Raw genomic sequence first — 22093 nt, forward strand, 5'->3', positions numbered from 1 at the left:
CCCCATCGCCCCGCGTGAGCGAACATCCCTTATCGCCATGGGCTTAAGGGTTGTGGCCATACCTGTCAGAGGAAAGAGGACAGCGGCTCAGCTCCGGGGTGGGGGAGCAAAAACTACAGTTCCCAGTCCTCGCTGCGCCGCCACTGGGGCCGGAGCCGAGGACGCCAGGCCCCTCCTCTGGGGAGGAGCCTATGCGGGGGGCGGAGCTAGGAGGAGGTTGGAGAGTTAAGCCAAGCCAATGAGACCAGCTGCTAATAAGTGGGCTTGGCTTACAATGTAACAGTGGCAGGAGGAGGCAAGCGAAGCTATTGAGCCAGCGAGGAGTGAAGCTGAGCCTGGCCTCACACGCTCCTAGAGGACCACCTCCTGAGAGAGTTCTTTCACCCCCTCTTCTTTCTCCAAGCTCCCCTCCTGCTCTCCCTCCCTGCCCAATACAATGCATTCTTGAGTGGCAGCGTCTGGACTCCAGGCAGCCCCAGAGAACCGAAGCAAGCCAAAGAGAGAGGACTGGAGCCAAGACACTGGTGGGGGAGATTGGATGCCTGGCTTTCTTTGAGGACATCTTTGGAGCGAGGGTGGCTTTGGGGTGGGGGCTTGTGCTGCAGGGAATACAGCCAGGCCCCAAGATGGACACTTCTGGGCACTTCCATGACTCAGGGGTGGGGGACTTGGATGAAGACCCCAAGTGCCCCTGTCCATCCTCTGGGGATGAGCAGCAGCAGCAGCAGCAGCAGCAGCAGCAGCAGCAGCAGCAGCAGCAGCAACAGCAGCAGCAGCCACCACCGCCAGCGCCACCAGCAGCCCCCCAGCAGCCCCTGGGACCCTCGCTGCAGCCTCAGCCTCCGCAGCTTCAGCAGCAGCAGCAGCAGCAGCAGCAGCAGCAGCAGCAGCAGCAGCAGCAGCAGCAGCAGCAGCAGCAGCAGCAGCCACCGCATCCCCTGTCTCAGCTCGCCCAACTCCAGAGCCAGCCCGTCCACCCTGGCCTGCTGCACTCCTCTCCCACCGCTTTCAGGGCCCCCCCTTCGTCCAACTCCACCGCCATCCTCCACCCTTCCTCCAGGCAAGGCAGCCAGCTCAATCTCAATGACCACTTGCTTGGCCACTCTCCAAGTTCCACAGCTACAAGTGGGCCTGGCGGAGGCAGCCGGCACCGGCAGGCCAGCCCCCTGGTGCACCGGCGGGACAGCAACCCCTTCACGGAGATCGCCATGAGCTCCTGCAAGTATAGCGGTGGGGTCATGAAGCCCCTCAGCCGCCTCAGCGCCTCCCGGAGGAACCTCATCGAGGCCGAGACTGAGGGCCAACCCCTCCAGCTTTTCAGCCCTAGCAACCCCCCGGAGATCGTCATCTCCTCCCGGGAGGACAACCATGCCCACCAGACCCTGCTCCATCACCCTAATGCCACCCACAACCACCAGCATGCCGGCACCACCGCCAGCAGCACCACCTTCCCCAAAGCCAACAAGCGGAAAAACCAAAACATTGGCTATAAGCTGGGACACAGGAGGGCCCTGTTTGAAAAGAGAAAGCGACTGAGTGACTATGCTCTGATTTTTGGGATGTTTGGAATTGTTGTTATGGTGATAGAGACCGAGCTCTCTTGGGGTTTGTACTCAAAGGTAGGGGCTGTGGTTTCTCTTTATACCTTGAACAAAAGGAATATGTAGGTAGCAAGAGAGGGATTGAGAGAGGGGGATTGCGAGAGAGAGAGATTGAGAGAGAGAGAGAGAGAGAGAGAGGGATTGAGAGAGAGATTGGGAGGGAGACTGGGAGAGAGAGGTGGTGGTGGTGGTGAGAGGCGCTTGCTCAGTTATATTCAACACTCTAACTTCCCGTGGTTTTCCTTCTTGATCCCGGGAGAATTCATTCCTAGCTTCCTCTGGGGGGTAGGGGACATCCCCACACACTGTGTCTAATTTGCAGACTCTCTGTTAGGGAGGATTAAATAATCCCTTCTGAGAAATCGCTTTTCCTCCTGGCTCACTCGTACTAAAGCATAACCCAGCAGCTTAACGCACCAATTAATTACACTCCGCCTTCATGTGTTTGCCAGTTCCTGCGACTTCCCCTCCTTTCCTCCCCTCCCTGCTCCACTCCATTTTCCTGAGGATAAAAAAGAAATAAATGTCTGGGTGGGGGGTGGGGATTCCGTACCATTGCCCAAGTCCCTTCTCTCCCTGTCTTCCCAAGTTTCTGTTTCCCTCCTCTTCTCAGAGAGTCTCGGGCAAAATAGAAAACCATCCATGACCTGGGTCCCCTGAGGGCATGGGGTAAAAATATAGGTGGAGGAAATCAGTGGTCCTTTCCCTCAGGAGAGAGGACACAGAATAAACCTGCTGCTGCTTCGTAAACATCTCCTGATAAAAATGGCTACAGGTGTTACCTGGGCAGAGCAGCTGGGCGCCGCCTTGGCATCAGCTGGGGGAGCACCTCTCCTTGGGACGGGATGACAGGGCTTCCCAGGCGGTCCCCACAAGCCCGCGCCCCAGCTCAGCCCCAGTTCTCCCCTCCCACCTCAACTCCTTCTCCTTGGGATAAATAAAGATGAGTGTGTGTGTGAGTGCGCGCCCGGATGGAGAACAGCAGGCACTGGCTTTAGCGGGGGAGCTGGCCCCACTGCTCCAGCCTCTCAGTCCAGCCCCAAGACGGAGGAGGGGGTTTCCCTCCCAGAGGGAGTGGAGATGGAGGAAGGTGGGTTTCTGCCGATGCTCTGCTTGCCCGGGAGCTCTCCTGCTGTGGGCTGGAAGGCTTGGAGACCTGGGAATCGATGGACAAGTGGCTCCACGATACCCCTACCCCCAATTTGTTGGTGTGTGTATGTATGTGTGTAATGTGTGTACGTATGCATGCGCCTGCTTGTTGCTTGGGTTTTTCTATTTATTTGTCATTTGGGGCAGGGGGTGGCTTGCGGGGGGTGGTGGCTGGGCGGGCTGGCCAGCGGGTCGCTGGGAGGGGTTCAGCTGTTGGAGGTTTCAAATAGAGCTTGTTTCAGGCAGGGCACAGCTGCTGCGAGACTGTCACATTCCTTATTGAAATCCAGCCGCAAAAACCTAGGAGGTGCTGATCGGATTTCCCCCATTCCCAGCATCTCACTTTAATCGGGGATGGGCAGACTTTCCCGCCCTGGAAACGGGTGGGGCAGACCTGTCAGACGACCTGAATAGCCAGGACCAAGACTTCCAGGCAGAGGGTCCTCCAGCAACCCGGCTGCTCTCAGTGGGCTGCCCCAGCGGAGGGCAGCACCTGGAAGCCGCCTTAGTCAAAATAGCTCAAGGATGAGCGTCTCAGCGAGCAGAAGCGAGTGGGGTTTCCCCTGGAATCGCAGCTCACTTAGTCATTCCCTGTAATGAGCCTCTGCGTCTGCGGGTCCTTCTGCTCGCTGCCTTCTCAGAACCGCCTCTCCTGCTGGGCGCTCCAGGATATGGGGCTGGCAGCCTCGCCAGGACTGGCAGCTGCCCCGGTCACAGCCCTGGCTCTCTCCAGTCCTCCCTTGGAGACCAGGGGCCCTCACTGGGGAAAACTGATGAAGGCCCAAATGCAAGGGGGGTGTGGGGAAGGGGCAATCCCAGCACCTTCTCTTTCAGTGACACCCGTGGTCAGAGTTCTTAAGGAAACGGCTATTCCCAGAGACAGTGGCTGTGCACAGATCCCACATGTGGGATCTATGCACATTTGTCTTAACATGACGGGAGAGTCACCACTCTGCAGGATCAGGCCCTCTTCCCTGCCTGGGGCAGGTGCCACCCCTGAGGGGGAACTCAGGGAAAGGGGCTTTCCCAGAGATGCGGAAGGCAGATTTTAGGTGAATGAAAGGGGAGGCCACCTGAGGTGCTTGGCTCCCTGCATTTCTGAATCACAGACCCTCATAGCAGCAGTGGCGTGCACCGAGGGGGCAGCAGCTGAGAGGTCCTTCTTGCCTCAGCGGCCACTTCCTGTGTGCCTTGGGGCTGGTCTTGAGATAAGCAGAGCTCATTTAACTTGCTCACTCATTCACCCATCCCTGCACTGTCCATCCATGTTTTGAGTCATTTATGAAACAAGTATTTTCTGGGCGTCTCCTATGTACCAGGCCTTGTACACACCGCAGGGCCAAGATAGATATCCCTCTCTCCTGGAGGCAAATGGGAACATTTCAAGGAACTGGGCCAGAGTTGGAATCCCAGCTCTGCCACTACTATTTGTGTGATCTTGGATAAGTCATGGAGCTTTAGCGAGCCTGTTTCCCCAGCTGTCGAGTAGGGAGAATTAAATTAGAGACGTGTAAGGCACGTATCTGCCTGCTCAACAAATGGGACCTATTGTGATTGTTACTGATGATGACAATGATGAGAGGAAAGGAGATATCTTTTTCCTGTTATCTAACTCTGGCTGTAAAATTAGTTGGAGCCTTAACAGATTGGGATCTAAGACTTGTCAACGGAGTGAGAAGTTGTATCTGGGAGGGAAGAAGTTCTGAGAAGGGACTGGGTCTGACTAGAGACCACCTTTAAACATGGTTTATTCTTGGGGGGAGGTGAATATCTGTGTCCCAGTTTCATGGAGGAAGTGGTCTCTACTCCTCCATGGTCTGGGTTAGTCACAGCCCAGGAGAGCTCAGGGACATTCAGTGGGCCCTGGGGAGGGATGGGTGACACTCTCTTTTGCTGGAGAGCTTTGTGTGCCTGATTGGCCCTGCTGACCAGTCTGGAGGCAGGCGGATGGACAAGGCAACCTCAGGGGTACCAGGCAGATTAGGTAATTCTGCCCAGCCAGTGGCAGCTCCCACTCAAAGGCCCTTGGGAGGGGACAAACTTTTTTTTCCCCCAGGTGATTGAAGATGAACTAACCTTGTGCCTGAGCTGCTGCTTTCTGAAGTTCTCTGCTTTTTTTTCCATGGGGTTGTGGCCTTGCTGTTCACCTATGTTTGGCGGGTGGCTGTTGCTGGGGAAGTAACTTGTCATGCAGGCCTGGGTCTCTTGAAAAGGAGGGTGGCATGTGCCCTGAGCATGTTCAGTTAATGCAAATGGGAGCCAATGTGAGGGGGTTGAGCAACCGGGACAGAACATCCCCAGCTCCCGCCTCACAGGCCTGTAGGTGCTGATGATGGAAGTAAGCTCTGCTAGGAGGCATCAGCCTGGAGCAGGGAGGCGGGGCTTGATTCCTGGGTGAGCTCAGATAAGAGGAGAGCTTCTCATTATTATGCCTGGGACATGAGATCAAATGGCAGAGATGCCTGAGATGGGACATGAGATCAAATGGCAGAGATGCCTGAGATGGCCCCAATGGGCTCCTAAAGGTACCAGGTGACCCTTGAACCAAATGAGGAGTCCTTTTTTTTTTTTAATAGGCAGGTTTACTCTCTGAAGGCTTAGACATTGTGACGAGGCCTGGTCTAGAGATTCTGTTGAGAATCTTAATCACGTCATCTGTACTGATCAGTGCCACCTGGGTAGATCAGCAAGGACCTGGGGAGTCCTTCTTAGTGTTCTTTATTTTCTTTTAGAGCTGGTTTGGGGCACACCCACTCCATTGCATTAAATTACCTGTATGCTCTCTTCCCTGGGTTCAGAAAGAATTAGGGAAGGGAAAGGCCTGGCTGCCCTCCCCTTTCCCCAGGCTGTGACTTCACCACCCTGACCCTGCCATCATGTTGGTGGCTGAGCTGGTACCTCTGTGTGGCTGGCAAGGCACCCAGGGGACTCGTTTCTCGGGACCTCAGGCGTTGGGCTGCGGGATCTTCTCAGGGGAGGCTGGAGAGTGCTGGTGTGGCAGCATGGCTCTTCTTTCCCACCAATCTGTACAACCTCAAGCCACTTCCCCATGCCTGGCCTTGAAACTGGTCTGCATCTCTCCTCCCAGGCAGAACCAGTCCTCTGCCCACTCCCCCACCATGCTCCTGTCTCGCCTGCCCCACTGATTTCCTGCCCCTCTGCTCCTCTCTGTGGCCCCTGCCTGGCCTCGTTGCTGGGGTAACCCAGGTGGCAGAGAGGAGTTGGTGTGAAGATGCTTATCCAGGCTGCCCTGTCTGCTCCCACAGTGTCTTCTTTTCCCACCTCTAGTTACTCTTTCTTCAGACAACCTCATGGGAGGCCGCTTCTCTGCATGCCCAGGGGAGCCTGGTCGTCTGGCCATTCACTCTTTAAACAGAATGGCCAAGGCCAACTTGTCTGTCTCTTTGCAGACCTCAAAGAGGTCCCTGAGTCCATCCCCAGCCTCTAGACCGAATGATTGAGAAGTATCACTGGAACCAGTTCTGATCCTCTGCTCTCCCTGGTCACGGAAGCCTTGTCTGCAGAAGGGCAGAGCAGCAGTGCAGGCTTGGCTAGCCAAGTGGCTCTGCACCTTCTGTTTGGACCCAGGTGCTGCTTTGGGATAGGTTGTTGGCTGTCACAGTGTCCTGGTATTTTTGAGAAGATGCCTCTGGGTACTGGTGCCTGTGTTTCAGGCCATGGCGGAAAAGTAGGAGTAGGATAGACCCTTTCCAGCCCTTTCCATGGACCCTCCCTGTGGGGTGACCTGCAGGACCAGGATGCAGAAGGCAGGAGACTGGCTGAGAGCCTGCAAGCCCACTGCCGAGGGCCCTAGGCACACATTTTGTCTTCACAGGTCACACTGAGTGTGTCGGCCCACAGGAGGGCAAGCGTGAAAATGGCCTTTTGACAGTGTGAAAATGGCCTTCTCCGCCGCCCGCCCCAGGGTGGTGGTGACTTTATTTATAATCTTTGTGGACAGTCTGTAAATGAGTCAAACATTTGTAACCCACAGGGGGACAGCTAACTTTTTATATATGCTTCTCCTTTGCGTGTCATCACACTATTTATAACTGTCCTGGGGAGAGACTTCATCACACATCCGGACTTCCCTTCCCCACAGGCGGCATTACCCGGGTGCTCCGCCAGGGGCATCCTGGCTGGGGCATTTATCTCCTGCACAGCCTAAGTAGAAAGGCGGCTGATGGCCTCGTATTTCTCTTATTGCGCTTTTAGGAAGAGGGATTTGTAAGGCCACGGTCAAAAGATCTGCTTTAAAAAAATATAAGGTAAAGAAAGTCAAAATGAAAAGAAATTTGAGTAAACTCTGTAGAGAATCTGGGGCCTGGATGGAAATGTAAGATCGGAATAGAGCGCTTCAGCTCTGTTGCAGTTATTTGTGAAGCACATTTGGGGGAGAAAATGAGTGTGTGCGGGGGTTGTGAGGGGCGGCTGTATGTTGATGAAATACCACTTTACTCAGCTCAGTGACAGGCAGGCCAGCACATTCATTTGTAGTTCTTTTTCTTCTCTTTCTTTCAAAACCCCAAAAGGAGAGCAAGAAAGCAAGGCACCTATTCCTCTTTAAATAATGAGGGTGGGGAATTCTGAGACTGTGCTGTTCCCAGGAGCTGTAGGGAGGAAAATTCTAGTGCCTTTTCTTCAGGTGAGGAAAGTCCGGAGGAGGCGAATGGGTTTTTAAGTGCCCCCTCCCCCGACCCTGTCATTCCACCCCCAGGAGCTCAGCTGGGATCTGAGGGAAAGGAGGGGAGGAGCAGCTGGGGGCAGGGACCACGCTACTTTCTGGTCACCCAGCACTTCGCTGGGCTGGCCGGGATGTTGCTGAGTGACAGGAGAGGGGAAGGCAAGGACCATTTGCTGAGTGCTGGGCTGGCTTTACATTACACCCGGGAGTACAAGGAGCAGGTCGTGCTCACCGCCCCCTGTGTAGATGAAGTCACCAGGCCACACTGACACTGCCAGCGGTGGTGGCACTGAGATAAGAACCCAAGCCCGTTTAGCTCCCAAGTTCATGCCCTTTCCCTTGCCTGCTGCTGCCCATATCCTTAAAAGAGAAAAATTGAGTTTATGGCACTGAGACCCGTGATGCAAAATGTTGGAACAGGAGGCACTTTACCACGAGCTGGGCAGGAAGGGCTTGATGGAGGGTGGGAGATGCTGGCGCAGGTCCCGGAGAAGACAGTGCTGGAGGGGTGGCCAGGGCAAGTGTGGGCACCCCAGGTTGGCCTGGGATCAGGGTGAGATTGTGGACTGGCCCAAGGTCAGTTCTTGATGCCTCCTCTCTGGGGTCTGGTGCTGCTGCCCTCAGGGTGATACCGGGCAGGTTGTGAGGAGGGTAGGTGTGGGGAATACAGGGAAAATGAAAGCCCTTCCTGCAAAAGCTCCTTCCACAGCCCCTAGCACCCCCACCTTCCACCCCTGGAGGGCCAGCAGGACCCCTAGACCTGACTGGACATGTCCATACATAACTCTCTCACCCCTCACCTCCACCTTGCTCTTCTCTTAGGCTGCCTTTCTCCTCCAGCACTGGCTGTGTGGCTGTTTATCACGGGACAGTCACATGAGCTCAGCATCTTACATCTTACAAGGCATTTTCACCCCTGGGTCCCTCATGACCCTCACGGTGGCTGGCCCAGGGCTCATGATGACCAACTATCTCAGGGATGAGAAAACTCGGCTGCACAGGGGTTCCCAGGGTTGAGTGACTCACTCCAGGTGCCCATCTCAGGAAAGAGAGGGTTCTAGAATGAGAGCTCAGGTCTCAGTACACTTCTGATTTCCCTATTCCAAACCCCACCACAAACTTCTGCTGGGGATTTGAGTGAGGGACCTCGAAGGGCTTCTCCATTCCTGGTTCTAGAAGTTTCTTTTTCATTCTTGAGTCCCATTTTCCTGCGTCCCTGTCTGTGCTTCATGCCTCTGTTGAGCTCTGTCATGGGCAGTGAGTGCCGGGAAAAGGCCTGTCTCTGCTTTGAGCCCCTCAGGAGGTGCTTCTGCCTCTTGCTTCCAGCTTGTTGTGTGATCTTTGTCGAGTCCCTTCCCCTCTCTGGGCCTCGTTTCTCTGGCCTAAAAACAGGAGCTGAACTCCCTTCCTGTGCCGAGGCTTCGCAATCTGATTCCAGATCATGTTTCATCACAAAGATGAGCAGCCACAGTCCGGAGAGTCCTGTTCTTAGGGGTGTCAGACAGCACCCAGATGGCATCCATCCCAGGCGGACGGTGGTTTATGGTGTTGGTGCTTGGGAGGACTGAGGAAGGAGACAGTGACTCAGACTGGGGATGCTGGGTGGATTCCCTGTAGGAGGTTGGGGGGTCCCTGAAGGACTAGACAAGCCATGATGGGAGGGGCTCGGGCAGGGGCTCAATTCTGAGTGTGAGAAGCCTGGGGAGAGGGGGCAGAGTGTGTAGGGAACAGAGCAGGCATGAGGGCAGCTTCAGGTTGCTGCCGTGTGGTGCACACAGGGGCATGTAGGGAGGAAAGAGGAGACTGTCTCGTCTGGAGAGGCTTTGGGCAGGCAGTGAACACAGGCCCAGGGCTAGGGCACAGTGATGGATGGAATATTTGGTAGCATCGGTAACCACCAGGGCTGCTGAGTTCTGCACACTCAGGCCCCGAAGACCTGATATCCTTCCTTTTAGAGGTGGCCAGGCTTGGTAGTTAAGGACTTGGGGCCAGGCGCGGTGGCTCATACCTGTAATTGCAGCACTTTGAGAGGCCAAGGAGGGTGGATCACCTGAGGTCAGGAGCTCGAGACCAGCCTGGCCAACATGGTGAAACCTCATCTCTACTAAAAATAAGAAAATTAGCCGGACCTGGTGGCGCACACCTGTTATCCCAGCTCCTTGGGAGGCTGAGGCTGGAGAATCGCTTGAACCCGGGAGGCGGAGGTTGCAGTGAGCTGAGATCGCGCCACTGCACTCCAGCCTGGGCAACAGAGTGAGACTCCATCTCAAAAAAAAAAAAAAAAAAAAAAGACTTGGGTGGCACACCAGTGATGGGCGCTCTGGGAACTTACTGAACCCAAAGCCTATTTCCTCAGTGTTAAGAAGGAATCACAACTACTGGCTGTAGCACAGCAGCCAGCACAGAGCCAGCCACACACTGGGTCTCAGCAGCTGGCAACTGTTGCCTTTATTAGAGTGGTGGTTAGAAGATGCCACCTGGAGCATCAAGACAGGAGGGGCATGTGCGCCCACGTCACCCCTCCACTGTCTGCAGGTGTCCCTGCCTGGAGAGCACGTGTGGAACATGCCCCTTTTCTCATGAGCCAAATGGCCTCCCGTCCGTGACAAGCTCCCCAGTCATGTTTCTGGATAGACCTTGTTGGGTGAATCTGTGTGAGTAAAAAGGAAGTGGGCTGTTCTCTGGAGGGCAGGGCTGCAGTGGTGGCCTGGGCTGGACTTCTGGAGCCTTCTTACCCCATGGGGCCCTGTTATTCTATACTCAGTTAGCAATTTGTGGTCTGGGCAGAGCTAACCGGGTGTGGACATGCAAATCGGACAGGTGGAGAGAGAACAAAAATAAACCCGTGGGGCCAGGCCAGAGGCTGAGAGGCCTGGAGGAAGGTCAGGGGGACACACGATGACCAGGCAGAAAAAGGCTGAGAGAGCAGGGCCACAGGGAGAGCCGAACTAGGAAGCTGACCTGGGACAGAAGCAGGGAAGAAAAGCATTGCCACAGCTTGCCAGATGCGTCGTCAAGAGAACACAATTTCCCCTTCAAGACTTGAGTCAGGGTGCTTCCTAGAATTCTAAAGGTTCTTTCTGCCCCTTCACCCTGCTTGGAGCACCAGGGCTGTGGCAGTGGGTGATGTTCCCAGCCAGGTGCCAGGGGGCAGGCAGCAAGAGCAGCTGGGCAGGGGAGGGACGTGCCCAGGGCTTGCCCTTCGTGGAAGCCATATCTTTTTCACAAGCCCTGGGCACAGGGTAACCAGAGTTGTATTCTGAGCAGAGCCTTGATGATACTAAATGAACAGCATGCAAATGATATGTGAAATAATATGCAAATTGGCATCTGTTATTTTTGAGTCAGCTTGTTGGGCATTTTTCTTAAAGGACAGGAGTGCTGCTCAGTGTCAAATGAACAGGAAAGTCAGCTTAAAGGACACTCCTTGCAGGGACTGAGCTGGCACCTACTCCTTAGAGCTTGCTGATACCAGGCCTGCCACGCGACATCTGCAAGGACAGTTGTTTGGTGTTTTGCTTCAGGTTATAGATGGAGAGACCTATAAAGGTGGGTGCCCTGCCCAGGTTACCCAGTAGGTAGGGAGGAGGAAGCAGATGACCTGTTGCCTGGCTTGAGCCATTGAACCTTGCTGACCTGTCAGTGGCTTTGAGCTGAGGGGGCCCTGCAGGGAGGCAGGGAGAGGCTGCCCTTGCTCATTCTGGTCCATCTGCCACTGTTGGTTTTCCTTAAGCTCTGTGCCTCAAACTCTCTGAGCCTCAGTGTCCCCGTTTTTAATGGATGTGGGGAGACTGGCATCCACTAACCTGGGGAGGATGACACTTGCTAATGGTTGGTCAAGTGGCCAGCCTGGCTGTGGGTGCTCCTGGGCTGCCAGCAAATGGTGGCTCCTCCTAGCCCCTTTGCCTGAGTTGGCATCAGCCTGCCTCCTCGCAAGCTTCCACTAGCAGCGATTTTTGCAGAGCAAAACCCCTTTTGAGATTTCTGATTTTAACAAATTGGAGTTTAGCTATTTTCTTTCTTTTCTGGCTTCCAGTGGGTAAGATGTTGGCTCCCCAAAAATCTCCCATACATGGGAATGGCCGGAGCTGCCTGCATGGGTGATGTTACCTTCTCCCAAGGTGAGGGCTTGGGGTAGGCATGTTGCTCAGGGTTGAGCCACCGCCTTTGGAGGGCTCAGAGCTGGATGGCATTGGTGGAGGATGCAGGGGAGGCCTCCTCAGGGGGGCACCATACCTGCCCTAGATGGCCAAGCTCTGTAGGCCAGCCAGGTGTGCTAGCCTGGGTGGGCAAGATCCCTGCATATGCCTCCCAGCCCTGTGAGGAAGGCAGGGAAAGGACCATCCTCCTCCTTATAGGACCCCAAGGCCCATAGAAGTTATGCGGTGGCTCACACCTGTAATCCAGCACTTTGGGAGGCTGAGGCGGGAGGATCGGTTGAGTCCAGGACCTCAAGACCAGCCTGGGCAACATAGTGACACCTTGTCTCAAAAAAAAAAAAGTTACATGACTTGTCCGAGGCTACTCAGCATTGTTAGTGGCAGGGGCATAGCTGGAATCCTGGAATTCCTGGTTTTAGTTCTTCCTCTCTTTTTGTTTCTCCCATCCCTCTTCTGGAAACATATCCTGAACACCCACTGTGTGGCAAGCCCTGCTCCAGGCGGCAGGAGTGCAGAGAATCTGTGCCTTACAGACTCCAGGGGGGTCTCTCCCCAGCCAGATGTGTTGTTCTCCACCAACTCTTCCTAAGAGAGCACAGGCTTTCCCCATAGACCTGGATTCAAATCCTGGCTATTTGGCTGTGTGGCCTTGCGCAGCGGCCTCTTTATTTGGGAGGTGGTATTTTAATTCCTCTTGTGGGTGGAGAGGTGAAGAATTCAACGTGGGCCAGAGCTGTCACCCAGGGGGCTCTTGTCTGTGCTGGGCAATGGTGGGTTTTACCTTGGTTGTTTCTTCTGAGAGCTCAGTGGCCTTGGGATCATGCAAGGTCCCTCACAGCTGGGCCCATGGTTCCCAGCCCCTCCTGCTCTGGGCTGGACCTGGTGTTAAGCTCTGCCAAGATGCTTTCCCCTGCTCTGGGAGAGTAATGGTGCTGAGCCTGGTGGGAGGGCATTTTGGCAGAAGACACCTGACGGGGTGCACACTATGTGCCAGCGATGGAAAGATCCCTCAAGAGTGAAATGAAATTGATGCAAGCTGAGAGCAAGTCTAGGATGGAGTTAAGTCATGAGGGTTTCCTGGTGGGTGGACGGGATCATATAGAAAGAAAGCCTGTGTCCACAGCAGCCTGGGGGAAGGCACCGCTCTCATTACATGGGAACTTATTTTTCCTTCCGTAAGAATGACTCCAAAGCAACACCGGGTCTTATTCAGGAGTGAAGAGGTGACAGGCGGTGGAGAAGAGAATATTTATTAAGGGCCTACTATGTGTGTTTACACACCTCATCTCATTAAGTCCTCACAACAACCCTGTGAGGTAGATATAATTCTCCCCATTTTACAGATGACAGACCCAAGGCTCCGAGAGGTTAAGTGACTTGCTCAGGGTCTCACAGCTGGGAGGTGGTGGAGTTTGGATTTGCACACAGGGGAGTGTCTCCGACGCCCTCACATTGTGCAGCAGACATGCTTTTGCATATCAGATCCTAGACTGGGCTCTTTCAAGCCAAAAAGCTTCTCCTGCCCTGCCTGAGCTCTCCACTCCCGCCCACCCCACCCCTTACTGTGCCACCGTCAGTCCCCTGCCAGCCTCCCCCAGAGCCTCAGGGGATGTTTTGTGCTCATGGAGTGGGGTAAGGGTAGAGGGAGGAGGGGAGGAGGATGCTGTCAGTTTAGATATAGGGGTTTGCTGAAGCTCCAGGTGCCGTGCTGGGCTCTGGGGCTGAGGAAAGTCTCCTGTGGGCCCTGGAGGGGCCAGCCGAGCCCTCAACAGCATGCGTCCTAGTGTTCTTGCCGCAGCTCTGTGGCTTCCCGGCTGTGCAGCCTTGTTGAGAAAACTGACCTCTTTGAGCCTCAGTCTCCAGGTCTGTGAATGGGGTTAACAGTGTTTTCTCTCTCTCATGAGAATGGGTGTCATGAGGAATAAATGAGACAAGGGCACTGCCTGGCGTGTTCTGGTTGGTTCTGGGGGTTCAGCACCAAATAGACATGGAGCTCACAGGCTGGTGGGGGAGGCAGGCACTGAACAAGTAACAACAGGTCTGATGTGAGCTTTGCGAGAGACAACGGCACACACATGTGGCTTGGGTTTGACCCACAAGCCTGAGACTTGGTGTCCCACGCCTCCGTCTGCTCCCCTTCCCCCCATTTCCTGAAGGTCCATCTCACCCTCACTTCTTCCATCCTCCCTCATATCTGTCTCCCAGGCCATCCTCTGATTCTTCTATATGGGCTATCTAGCCTGGTGTTAGGAGAACAGGCTTTAGCGCCAAGCAGATATTGGGTACAGCGCTGGCTGTGTCACTTACTGTAGGCTGTGTGGCTTTGGGAAGCTGTCTCAGTGCTTTGATTCGCAGTTTCCGTGGGGGTGAATCCTAACCTGGCCGCTGGGGCTGTCATGAGAGTTAATGAGATATTGCTGTTTGTAAGGCAGAGGACATGGTTTCTGGCACACATGGAGCGCTCTGTGAAGGCCAGCTGAGTTGCAGGTGAGGAGAAGCGTCCTAGGCTAGGTGTGGGGCAGCTTAGTTTCTGGGCCTCTGTTTTGTCATCTAGAGAGTGAGAGAAGGAGCCTGAGGAGGGGATGTTTCCTGCACTGGCCATCTGCGGGAAGGTCGTGAGCACCAGATGGAATTTCGGAGAGAACTGGAAGAAAGCTACGCTATTCCAGCTGGCGGGGGTCCTCATTGATGGTGCATGTTGGCAGGGTGGGCTGCGGGGGGCGTTATCTTCCTATCCCACAAGCGAAAGCCTGTGAAGACATAGTGGCTAAGGGGATTTTCTCACTCTCAGGAGACAGCTGAGAGACAGGCCCTTCTGGCCAGCCTCCCTCCCTGCTGCCTCCTCCCTGCAGGCCAGCCCTTGGCACGAGGCCTGCTTGTCTCCTGAACCCTCCTAGCAGCAGGGATTTAATTACTATAATGTAAGTAGCTGTGGCTTGAGGCCTTCTGGTGGAGGGGAAACAGATTTTTCTTCTCACTGGGAGAATAAAAGTCTATGGAAAGGAAAAGAAATGTACTTTTCCCCGAGGTACCTGAGGCTGTTGGGCTCAGGGGAGCTTCCCTCAGGGCGGGGAGAGGGAGCATGGGTGGCAGCGGGAGGAGGCACCACGTCTGACTCAAGGACCCTTGGCGCTTGCTTTTGCTTTCTGTGGGATGACTCAGCTAAGCTGCCTCAGTTTCCCCAATGACCCTGCTAACAGATCAGCCTGACATTCAGTAGGCATCCGTCAAGCACCTACCATATGCTAGACACTTAGAAACTTCCAGCTGAGTAGCCAGCCCAGGCGGAAAAATAATTTCATTCATTTGACAAAGTTATTGAATGCCTGTTACGTGCCAGTGTATTGTTCTAGGCATCACAGATATACAGTCATGCGTTGCAACGACGGGGACACAGTCTAAGAAATGTGTCATTAGGCAATTTCATCATTGTGTGAGCATCATGCAGTGCACTTACACAGACTAGGTGGCATGGCCTTCTGCACACGAGGCTGTATGGTGTAGCCTACTGCTCCCAGGCCTGTATTGAATACTGTAGGCAATCATAACACAATGGCGAGTATGTATCTAAACATAGAAAAGGTACAGTAGAAATACTGTACAATGGATACAAAATACTACACCTGTATAGGGCACTTACCATGAATGGAGCTTGCAGGACTGGAGGTTGCTGTGGGTGAGTCAGTGAGTGAGTGGAGAGTGAATGTGAGGGCCTAGGACATGACTGTACACTAGTGTAGGCTTTGTAAACACTGTTCACTTAGGCTAACTACGTTTATTTAAAATATTTTTTTCTTCAATAACAAGTTAACCTTACCTTACTATAATTTTATTTATTTATTTATTTATTTATTTTGAGACAGAGTCTCACTCTGTATCCCAGGCTGGAGTGCAGTGGCACGATCTCGGCTCACTGCAACTTCAACCTCCCAGGTTCAAAGAATTCTCCTGCCTCAGCCTCCTGAGTACCTGGGATTACAGGCACGTGCCATCACACCCGGCTAATTTTTGTATTTTTAGTAGAGACAAGGTTTCTCCATGTAGGCTGGGCTAGTCTCAAACTCCTGACCTCAAGTGATCCACCCGCCTTGGCCTCCCAAAGTGCTGGGATGACAGGCATGAGCCACTGCGCTTGGCCAAATTTTTCACTTTATAAGCTTTTTATACTCTTTTGTAATAACACAAACACATTATACAATTGCACGAAAGTATTTTCTTACTCTGTAAGCTTTTTTCCATTTTAGAAATATTTATTTAAAAAGATGCATTTTTACTTACAAAATCTTTTTTGGTTAAAAACTGAGACACAAACACACGTTAGCCTGGGCTGACACAGGTTCAGGATCATCAAGATGTCACGAAGTGATAGGAATTTTTCAGCTCCATTATAATTGTACAGGACCTTGACTGAAATGTCATTATGGGACACATGACTGTAGTAGAAAAAACCCACAAAAGAGAAAAATCTTTGCTGTCAGGAATTTACATTTTAATAGATAAGCCTGATAGTAAACTATCTAAGTTAATTATATATTATGTTCGATGGTGATAAGTGCTATGATGAGTGTTATGAAGAGCTTCTTCCCTCCAAGATACAACTTCTCACTCCATTGACAAGTCTTAGATCCCAATCTGTTAAGGCCCCAACTAATTTTACAGCCAGAGTTAGATAACAGGAAAAAGACATCTCTTTTCCTTTCATCACTGTCATCATCAATAACAATCACAATTGTTAGGACCACTCTGGATGGGAGTGCAGGGGCTTCTGAGAGGAGAGTGGTCATATTATTTTATTTATTTTCAAATTAATTTTTTACTATTATTATTTTTGAGATGGAGTCTTGCTCTGTTGCCCAGGCTGGAGTGCAGTGGCCCAATCTCGGCTCACTGCAAGCTCCGCCTCCCGGGTTCACGCCATCCTCCTGCCTCAGCCTCCCGAGTAGCTGGGACCACAGGTGCCTGCCACAACACCTGGCTAATTTTTTGTATTTTTAGTAGAGACGGGGTTTCACCATATTAGCCAGGATGGTCTTGATCTCCTGACCTCATGATCTGCTTGCCTTGGCCTCCCGAGATGCTGGGATTACAGGCATAAGCTACCGCGCCCAGCTTTTTTTTTTTTGAGACGGAGTCTCACTCTGTCACCCAGACTGGAGTGCAGTGGCGTGATCTCGGCTCACTGCAACTTCCGCCTCCCAGATTCAAGTGATTCTCCTGCCTTAGCCTCCTGAGTAGCTGGGATTGCAGGCACATACCACCATGCCCAGTTAATTTTTGTATTTTTAGTAGATACTGGGTTTCATCATGTTGGTCAGGCTGGTCTTGAACCCCTGACCTCAAGTGATCTGCCTGCCTTGCCCTCCCAAAGTGCTGGGATGACAGGCATGAGCCACCATGCCTGGCTGAGAGTGGTCATTTTAAATAAATGCTCAGAGCCAGGTGCAGTGGCTAATGCCTGTAATTCTAGCACTTTGAGAGGCCGAGGCAGGAGGATCGCTTGAGCTCAGGAGTTTGAGACCAGCCTGGGCCATATAGTGAGACGCCTTCTAAACAAAACAAAAAATTAGCTGGGCATGGTGGTGCGTGCCTGTGGTCCCAGCTACTTGGGAGTCTGAGGTGGGAGGATCGCTTGAGCCCAGGAGGTCAAAGCTGTAGTGAGCTGTGATCGTGCCACTGCACTCCAGCCTGGGGAATAGAGTGAGACCTGGTCTCAAACAAAAACAAAAACAAAAACCACAAATAAAACAAATAAAGAAGTGCTTAGGGCCAGGCATGGTAGCTCACGCCTATAATCCTGGCACTTTGGGAGGCCAAGGCAAGAGGCTTGCTTGAAGCCAGGAGTTTGAGACCAGCCAGGACAGCATGGCAAGACTCTCATCTTTACAGAAAAAAAAAAAAAGCTGAGTATATTGGTGTGCACCTGTAGTCCTAGCTACTTGGGTGGCTGAGGTGGGAAGATCCCGTAAGCCCAGGAATTTGAGGATGCAGTGAGCTGTGATTACGCCACTGTGCTCCAGCCTGGGCGACATGTGAAACCCTGTCTCTAAAAATAAACACATAAATAAATAAATTAAATAAGTGCTCAGGGAAGGCCTTACCAAAAAGGTGATGTCTGTTGGAGGATCTGAAGTGGTGAGGGATCCAGCCACCTGGGGGAAGAGGAATAGCAAGGTGAAGGCCCTGGCGGGGGATCATGCCTGGTGTGTTGTTGACAGCACTGTCCGGTGGACACGAAATGGGAGCTACCGCTGTCATTTTAAATTCCTGAGTAGCCATATTAAAAATAGTGAAAAGAGAAAAGTAGAATTATACATGTTAATAATATTTTTAATTTAACCCAACATAGCCAGAATATTATTATTTGAATGTGCAAGCAATACAAAAAATTATTGAGATCTTTTACACTTTATTTTTTGTACTAAGTCTTTGAAATCTGGTGTGTCTCTGACACAGCATATCTCAATCAGACATTAAGTTTTCATTGGAGATACTTGATCTGTATTTAGAGTTTATAAAATTTACAATTAAAAGAACAGACTTGCTGGGCATGGTGGCTGACACCTGTAATCCCAGCACTTTGGGAGGCGGAGGCAGGTGGATTGCTTAAGGCCAGGAGTTCGAGTCCAGCCTGGGTAATGTAACATAGTGAGACTCTATCTCTCTAAAAAAAAAAAAAAAAAAAAATTAGCTGGGTGTGTGGCATATGCCTGTGGTTCTAGCTACTTGGGAGGTTGAGGTAGGGGGATAGCTTGCTGTTGAGGCTGTGGTGAGCCATGCGTGTGCCACTGCACTCCAGCCTGGGCAGCAGAGTAAGACCCTGACTCCCTGTCTGAAAAAAAAAAAAAAAAGAATAGATTCACACACTCAAGTTGTTGAAAACATACTTAAAATTTTTCCAATAAAAGAATTGAGTGTCTTTTTATATTTAATTTTAAATGAAATGGACTTAAAATCCAGTTGCACTGGTCATGTTGCAGGGGCTCAGTGGACACACGTGGCTCGTGTCCTCACATTGGACAGTGCAGGCCTGGGAGCAGAGAGGATGCCTGTGAGGCTGATTCAGTGAGTGGAGGGATCATGTGGGCGGGGTTGTGAGGTCACAGGGGAGGCGGGTCTGGCTCTGCAGGGATTTGTAGACCATCCTGAGGAGTGTGGCCTTTACCCTGGGTGAGATGGGAGCAAGAGGAGGGCTTGGAGTAGAGAAGTGACAAGATCTGACTTACATTTTAATGGGACCACTCTGACTGCAGTGTTTGGAACAGACAGGGAGGGTCAAGCCAGGGTCAGGGAGCCCCGTTGAGAGGCTGTGGGGACAGCTCAGGTGAGGGTGGTGATGGTTTGGACCTGGGTGGTAGCATTGAGTTGGTAAAAAGTGGCTGGACCCTTGGGCTATTTAAAAGGAGGGCATTCCTGATGAATTGGACGAAAGGTCATGGTTTGCAGGGCAGGCAGTGGTGAGAGAAAGGGGAAGTCAAGGATGAGGCTGAGACTTTTGGCCCAAGCAACTGGAAGGATGGAATTTCTGTTAATTGAATGGAGAAGACTGTGGGAGAAGCAGTTTTTTTGGGGAAGACGGGGAGTTTGTGGTTGGACTCGTTAAGTTTGAGGTGTATCAATTTCGATATAATGCGGGTAGCACCTGCCCCAGGGGTTGTAAGAGGTCACAGGATGGTGCTTGAGGCCGTGGCAAGCTTCTGCCTGGGCTCCTGACCCAGAACAGATGGCTCCTCTCACCTTCCAGAGGTCTGTTCGAGGCATGGCTGGCAACGTTAAAAAAAAATTTGGCCAGGCACGGTGGCTCACGCCTGTAATCCCAGCACTTTGGGAGGCCGAGGCGGGTGGATCACGAAGTCAGGAGTTTGAGACCAACCTGGCCAACATGGTGAAACCCCGTCTCTACAAAAAATACAGAAATTAGCCGGGCATGGTGGTGCACGCCTGTAGTCCCAGCTACTCGGGAGGCTGAGGCAGGAGAATCGCTTGAACCCAGGAAGGCGGAGGTTGTGGTGAGCCAAGATAGTGCCATTGCACTCCAGCCTGGGTGACAGAGCGAGACTCTGCCTCAAACAAAGCAAACAAACAAACAAGCAAACAAAAATCAGCTAAGTTATCCGTGCCTCCAGCACCGTGGGTGTTGACTCCCTGAAGGTCACTGGAAGTTGCTAGGGTCTTTCTGAGTCAATCCACATTTCAAGGTCAAATCTCCCTGCTCTGGGCTGATGAATAAAATGTGTCATAAATGCTCAGAAGCTCCCCCAGTGTGGCCTGGAAGCCTGATTTTATGGAAACTTACCGAAATGATACAAAACGCTAAAGATATGCATTCCTAATTTTCTAGCACTTTCAACTCCACAGGGATGTTGGGGGAAGGGATTAATGAGCTTGGAGAGGTGGAATAACCTCCTCAAGGTCTCCCAGCTGGGGGAAGGTAAGCACTGGATGTTGGGAATCACCAGCCTCATGTGCACCAACCATGTCGCCAAATGTCCAAAGCCTGCAGAGGGCCCAGGGCTCTCACGGACCACACAGGGAAGCCACTGCACCTGTTCTTTTTAAGACTGGGAGGAGAGTGGGGAAAGGCAGCAGGTATGGCTTTTGAGGTCCTCTCCTAGCCCAACTGGTGTCTGATGCTGGCACCCGAGCTTGGAGGGTGAGAGTCTTGGGACCTGCAGACCAAGGCCACCTCACTTGGGCAGCCCAGGCCTGCTGGACATGGGCCTTCTGACTTAGTTTCAAAGCTGGACCCTGACCCTTGTTGGTTGCAGGACTTCAGTGATTTAATCTTTGAGTTTATCTGTTTCATTGGGGTGATGGTGCCTGCCTTGGAGGAGTTTTGTGAAGTGATGTTAATGAAGGAGCTTAGCCCGGTGACTCGACACATGCCCAACATAAGGAATGCCCGTGGGGCCGCCTGGCTCTGCCCCTAGAGTGGAGGGAGACGGTGCAGAGGGAACAGAACTGGTATGGGCTGCGGATACCTGGAGAGTGGCATGAGTAGGGGAGAAAGAAGCGCCTGCCAGAATGGGAGTGAGGGAGAACAGTGGGGGGTCCCCTCCCTTACCACAAGACCTGGGATCTAACTGTGCCTTTAGATCAGAGCTTCTCAACTGGGGCACTTTTGCTCCTCAGGGGACATTTAGCAATGCCTGGAGCCATTTTTGGTTGTCACAGTCAGGAGAGGGATATTACAGTCCTTTAATGTGGAGAGGCCAGGGATGCCCCCTACAACAAAGAATTACCCAGCCCACAATGTCAGTGGTACTGAGGCTGAGAAACCCTGCTTTCGATGACTCATTCTCACCAGCTTGTTATGAGGATGAATGCGAAAATGGAGCCTGCATTTCTAACTGCAGCCTGCCCTTCCAGGTCCTCTCGTTCCCTCACCCTTTCCCAAGGGGGCTGCGTCTGTCATCAAGCAGCCTGGTCCAGGAGTCAGCAGACCTGAATTCAAGTCCTGACTCCTCATGCCTCAGTGAAGTTTTTCCTTAGTTTCTAGTCTCCATGTCTTTTCATCCTTGGAAATCTTGTCTTGAGTGGGGCAGTGGTGTCTACACAGTAATGGGGCTGTGGTGTGGACTGAGTGGGAACCCGGATGGGAAGCATGCTTAGTCAGCTGTGATGTGCCGGCAAAGGGAGGCAGCAGGCCAATCCGCTTTCTAGTCCAGCACTGAATAATAGCCTTGGGGGGCATTGCCCAGGAACCCCCGTTGGCCCCTGCGAGGCCACATGGCTGTTCTCCCAGGCCTGCTCCATCTTGCTTCTTGCTTGTGTTTCCTTGAACAGGTGGAGCTAGTCTCCATTTGGGGAAGATGGAATTTGCAGGAAAATGCAGGGCTATTATTTCTGTGCTGCGTGAGTGGGAGACAGAGCTGGTTGAGTGGCAGATTTCCTGGCAGGGGGAGAAACAGCTAAGTGTGCCAACCCAGGCATCGCTAGAATCCTCCTGAGGTGAGTGGGCCAGGATTCCCCAGTGGCCACCTCGGGAAGCAAACATTTGTTCTGAGCTCAGGACCAGCCTCAGGAAAAGATGGGGTTTGCTGTCGGGGAAAGGTCTGTACCAATATATTGAAGCTCTGAGAACATTCTACTCGGCAAACTTTCACTGATGCCCATTCTGTGGCAGGCACTGGCCCCGGGGACGTTGGGGGACACAGAGATGGATGAGGCTGAGGGGGTTTTCGGGCTGCCGTAACTCTGAGGCAAGGCAGACTGTGCTAAGTGCGGTAGAGAGGCTCTGCATCCCGTTAAGGGCCTGCCGCGAATATTAATGTTTGGAGGCTCTTAGAAGAAGTAGGGGTTGAGCTGGGTTTTGAAGGAAGGTAGGGCTTCATGAGGCAAAAGGGAACGCGTGTTCTGAGCCGAGGCAACAGTAGGGGCAGAGGCTCAAAGTTGGAGAGTGCCATGTGTTCTTAGGGAGGGCTGGAGAGGTAGGTTTTCCTAGAAGTTCTGGGAAGAGAAGACTGGAGAGGGACATGGAGCCCCCTGCCCGTGAAGCTGGT

The 22093-nt window shown here is 52.6% G+C and overlaps 1 protein-coding gene across 7 annotated transcripts in view; it reads left to right on the forward strand.

Annotated features, from left to right (window-relative positions):
- Nucleotides 1–243: 243 nt before the first annotated feature.
- The window catches only part of KCNN3 (potassium calcium-activated channel subfamily N member 3), a 163503-nt gene continuing 141653 nt past the window's right edge, over nt 244–22093 (forward strand). Inside the window, exon 1 of one of the 7 annotated variants that reach the window (XM_016928054.4) lies at nt 244–1619. In XM_016928054.4, the coding sequence (XP_016783543.3) occupies nt 627–1619 (993 nt within the window). In that variant the 5' untranslated portion in view covers nt 244–626. Of the gene's footprint in view, nt 1620–2449; nt 2692–10780; nt 10984–22093 lie in introns of those variants that run through there. The other 6 variants (XM_016928047.4, XM_016928063.4, XM_063797242.1 and 3 more) reach the window with 6 other exon arrangements.

The sequence above is a fragment of the Pan troglodytes genome, chromosome 1 (assembly GCF_028858775.2).
Source record: "Pan troglodytes isolate AG18354 chromosome 1, NHGRI_mPanTro3-v2.0_pri, whole genome shotgun sequence".
Lineage (NCBI taxonomy): Eukaryota > Metazoa > Chordata > Mammalia > Primates > Hominidae > Pan > Pan troglodytes.